Raw genomic sequence first — 4203 nt, 5'->3', positions numbered from 1 at the left:
AATTTCTCCTTAAGAGGACTTATAAAGAAGAAATTAGGAGATAATTAGAGTAAGGTAAGGTAATTAGCTTAAAGTAAGGTAGTATATAGGCTAATTAGAAGATTTTAATTCTAATTAAGTATAAAGATATAAGTTAGTATTAATAGGTTTAAAGATAGATATATAAAATTTATTCCTTATACTTATACTTACTTTTTAATTAAACTAAAGCCTTTTTATAATTTACTTTTAATTATAATAATATAAGATAATTAGGAGTAATTACTTACCTAATTAGGGTATAATTATACTTAATCTTATAGTTTAATACTTATAATTAACGTTAATTCTAAATAGATTAAGATAATTTATATACTAATTAGTAAGGAATCTTATGTTACTTTTAGTAGTTATAGTGTTTTATATAGTTACTATACTATAAGAGTCCTTTATACCTTATACGCTTTTAATAGGCTTATAAAAAGTCTTATATATAGTAAGTTTAAATAGTTTAGATTACTACTTAATCTTTAAGATATATAGATAATACTTATATACGCTTAGAAAAGGGGGTTAGTAAAAGATAAATACCTAAAGGCTATTTAAATTCTTATTTATTACCTATAGGCTGTTTTAAAACCCTTTTCTAGCCTATAGGCCTATTACTTCTAACTAAAAGCCCTAAAATAAAGTTATTTTTTTACTATTATTACCTCTTAAAAGATTTTATATACTAGTCTATAAAGATATAATATATAAGTATTTACTTTATAAAGAGAATAGTACTAATAAAGGTATTAATTATAAAGTAAATAGCAGCTTATTAACCCTTATCTATAATAGTAATAGCTATACTAAAGGGGGTATTACTAAATATACTTATAATAACTAATATATTCTTACTAGATTTACTATTAAAAGGTCTAAGGACTCTTTAAGAGGTAAGTAGTACTAATACTACCTTATTAATTTTTTATATATTAATATAAAGGTCTCTTTAAAAAAAGGTCCTCTTAAATATAGAATAGCTATATAACTTAGTAGTTATATAACTAAAGACCTAAGTATAAGTTAGTAACTAGCTATAATAAGTTAGTATATAAGAATATATACTAAAAGTAATATTACTATACTTTATAGCTAAGAACTTCTTTTCTAAGTAATAAAGCTTTAATCCTTTATATATAATAATATATAGCACCTTACTTAAAGTATAATATTAATATTTATAAGATTAGCTTCTAGCTACTAGCTTATATTACCTTAAGGAGTTACTATAAAGTATACTTATAATATACTTTATACACTTAACCCTCCTTAAGACAGGCTTAAGGGTCTTAGCCTAACTACTTTTTTTAGCCTCCTCCTTTTTCTCTATCTTAAAAGTAGCTTATACTATATAAATAAGTTAGTAATAGGTTACTTAGTAAGTAGTAAATAGTAATATACTTTTAGCGTTATACTAAAGGAACTTTTATAGTATAGCCTAGCCCCTAGCTATAGCTATAGCTAGGGTATAAGAAGAAAGGGGGTATTAGTATTAAAGGCTTATAAGCTATCTTTTTTTAATTTTTTTTTATACTTATAATAAGGTTATTAAAGACCTTATTACCTTTATAGCTTTTATCTTAGTTATACTAGTATTAAATATTAGTATTACTTAGTAATATAAAGGTAAAATAATAGTAGACTACTTATGTTAGGGAGAAGGACTATAGGCTAGTTATTTAAGGTATTAAAAAGGCTAGTACTCCTCTTTACTACCTTATATTACTTAGCGTAATACTTAAGCGCTACTATATACACTATAGTAGTATAAGTATATATAGCCTCCTTATTTCTTTTAGTAAGTATTTATTTAAAATAATTAGTATTATAAATTACCTAGCTTATAATAAGTAATTATAGTAAGTTATAACTATAAGATAGAATAAAAAAGATATAGTAGTATATATAGTTATTCTTATTAATAATAAAAAAAAAGCCTAACTTTTACTTAGTAAAAAGTTAGATAATAATAAGGTAGAAAAGTAGTTAGATAGTTATTTTTTAGCTAATTAAAGGCTACTATTCTACTTAATAATTTATATAGCTAGAGGTATAAAAATAAGAATAAATATAGTAATTTATCTCCCTTAATAAGGGCCTATATAGTATTTCCTTTATATAATAGTTACCCCTTATAACTAGGCTTTATAAAGCACTATATACACTTTACTTTATTTACTTAGTAGTAATCTTTTTTATATCTAGTAGTTTTTAAGTATATAATAATCAATAGATAGTTAATTACGCCTAGGGGGGTATATTATAATACCCTTATATATATAACGTATATCTAGCTCTAGTTAGCTAATTTCTCTAGACTAAAGAAATAGTTATTCTAAACTAAGCCTTATCTCTATATAGCTAACTTACTTAAAGAATATATATTTCTTTAGGCTAGATTACCTATCTCTACACTATAGATAGTTAAGCCATTTTCCCTATAATCTTTCCTACCTAAACAGTGTCTCTACAACAGAAGACAAATAGCGCGCTTATGTTAGCTGTGCCTTGCTTAGTTAGGATGTTACGCCACAGTAATGTCCTTTGATAGTCTTTATCTTAAAAATAAAACATAGACGTTCTGCCTTGTTATAAGCACAAGCTTTTAATCCCTAATGTCGGCCACAAAGGGGTACCCTAACAGTGCGTCCAGGTGCTATTAACCTAAAACACGGACTCAGGGGGGATTTAGAGAAGGGGACTTGGCAATCCGATGAGGGAACGCCGAAGCCTACGAGTCAGCTGCACTCTAATTACAGGCGCACCACCCTAGTATACACCAGGGTTACGCTGCTTGTTATGCTACTAACTACAGAGTAAAACGCTATAGGTTGGTTATAATACCCCACAAGTGATAGCAACTACTAGGATGTCATGCGAGGTGTGGAGACTAAGCATCGTTCCTGCAGTACTTGCAGTGTTAGAAAACCTCTCTGTAAATTAGATCTGTGAACTTAGCAGAGGCATCCGTCTATGCGGAGATAGCCGACTTTAGATCCACCAGGATACACCTATCTATAGGCCTCTTATCTAAGAGTAGTTTTGCACTAATGCCAATAACTCTAGTGTAGATTATATCTTATCCCTCACCCAGATTTCATTCATTTCCTACAACTCTCAACCCCAACCTTTCATTCGTTCACTCTTCAAGAAGTCTCTTAACTTCACCCTTCCACTCGTTCAATTTTCAATAAATCACATCAAGGCACGATGCATCACTCTGCAACCTTTGCGGCTGTGGTTTCCCTAGCCACCGGTTCGCTTGCAGCAGTGGCAGGTCGCCAGCTTGTCCCTCGCGACGATTGCGGCGGCCTTACCAATGTACCGCTTAGCCCCGACCCTGCCCACTCCAGCTACACCTTCACCCTTGATCCAACAGTTAAAGACGTGATTGCCAACTTTGCTAAATCATCCGGCACCACTTTCAACACTATAGTCGTCGATCAATACTGTAACGTTTTTAATGGCGATGGGGGTATATATACATCTACAGCTTACCACATTGGCTGATAGCTAACCTGTGGCGTAATCAGGCTACGAGTCTAACAATTGGGGATGGGCCAACATCACTCAGTTTGGCCCAGGTGCCGAATATACAATTACAACGGATAAATGCGAAGACGGGAACAGCCGCTCGCCTCTGTCCTACTCAGTAAGCCTGTGCGTGGGCGACGGGACTGAATGCAATTCGACCAATCCATGGGCCGTATGCGGCGCGCCTGGCGCCAGTGACAACTTTAGGCCGTTCTGCGCCGTCACGGAACCTTTGGGGGGCAACCCCAAGGCCGTTGCCCTTAACGACACAACGGCTTGGAGCTGCCAAGTCTGCCCTGGATCGAGCAATACCTGCGTGTGGTCTTGATGCCGTTAGCAAGGGCCGGCAGACGAGAGCACTAAAGTCTAGCTAGCTTCTTGCCCTAGCCGGCTTCGGAAGAGCCCGGGTCTCGGCGGGTGACAATTGTTAAAGCGCGTAATTATCAGCAATACGCTTGGTTGATTGATTGCTCTGTTGTGTGTGTATTTACCACTATATTGCGCGGCCATTGCCGGTTGGCCTTTTTAAAAATAGTAAATGTATAGATTATTATTTTCCCTTAATATTGGCAATAGGATTAACGCCGAAATAGCTAGAATAACTACAGCTGATTTACTATAGATCTACTAGATCTATAGGGT

General features: G+C 33.1%; 1 protein-coding gene across 1 annotated transcript; it reads left to right on the top strand.

The window, feature by feature from the left end:
• Nucleotides 1-3237: 3237 nt before the first annotated feature.
• Nucleotides 3238-3889, top strand: GLRG_11993 (uncharacterized protein; the record flags this gene model as incomplete). The annotated part of the gene is made up of 2 exons (XM_008102677.1): nt 3238-3478; nt 3561-3889. The coding sequence occupies 2 exons, from the start codon at nt 3238-3240 to the stop codon at nt 3887-3889; spliced, it is 570 nt and encodes a 189-aa protein (XP_008100868.1).
• Nucleotides 3890-4203: the final 314 nt, after the last annotated feature.

This window comes from Colletotrichum graminicola, assembly GCF_000149035.1.
Source record: "Colletotrichum graminicola M1.001 genomic scaffold supercont1.318, whole genome shotgun sequence".
Taxonomy (NCBI): Eukaryota; Fungi; Ascomycota; class Sordariomycetes; order Glomerellales; family Glomerellaceae; genus Colletotrichum; species Colletotrichum graminicola.
This window is presented reverse-complemented; position numbering and strand designations above follow the sequence as displayed.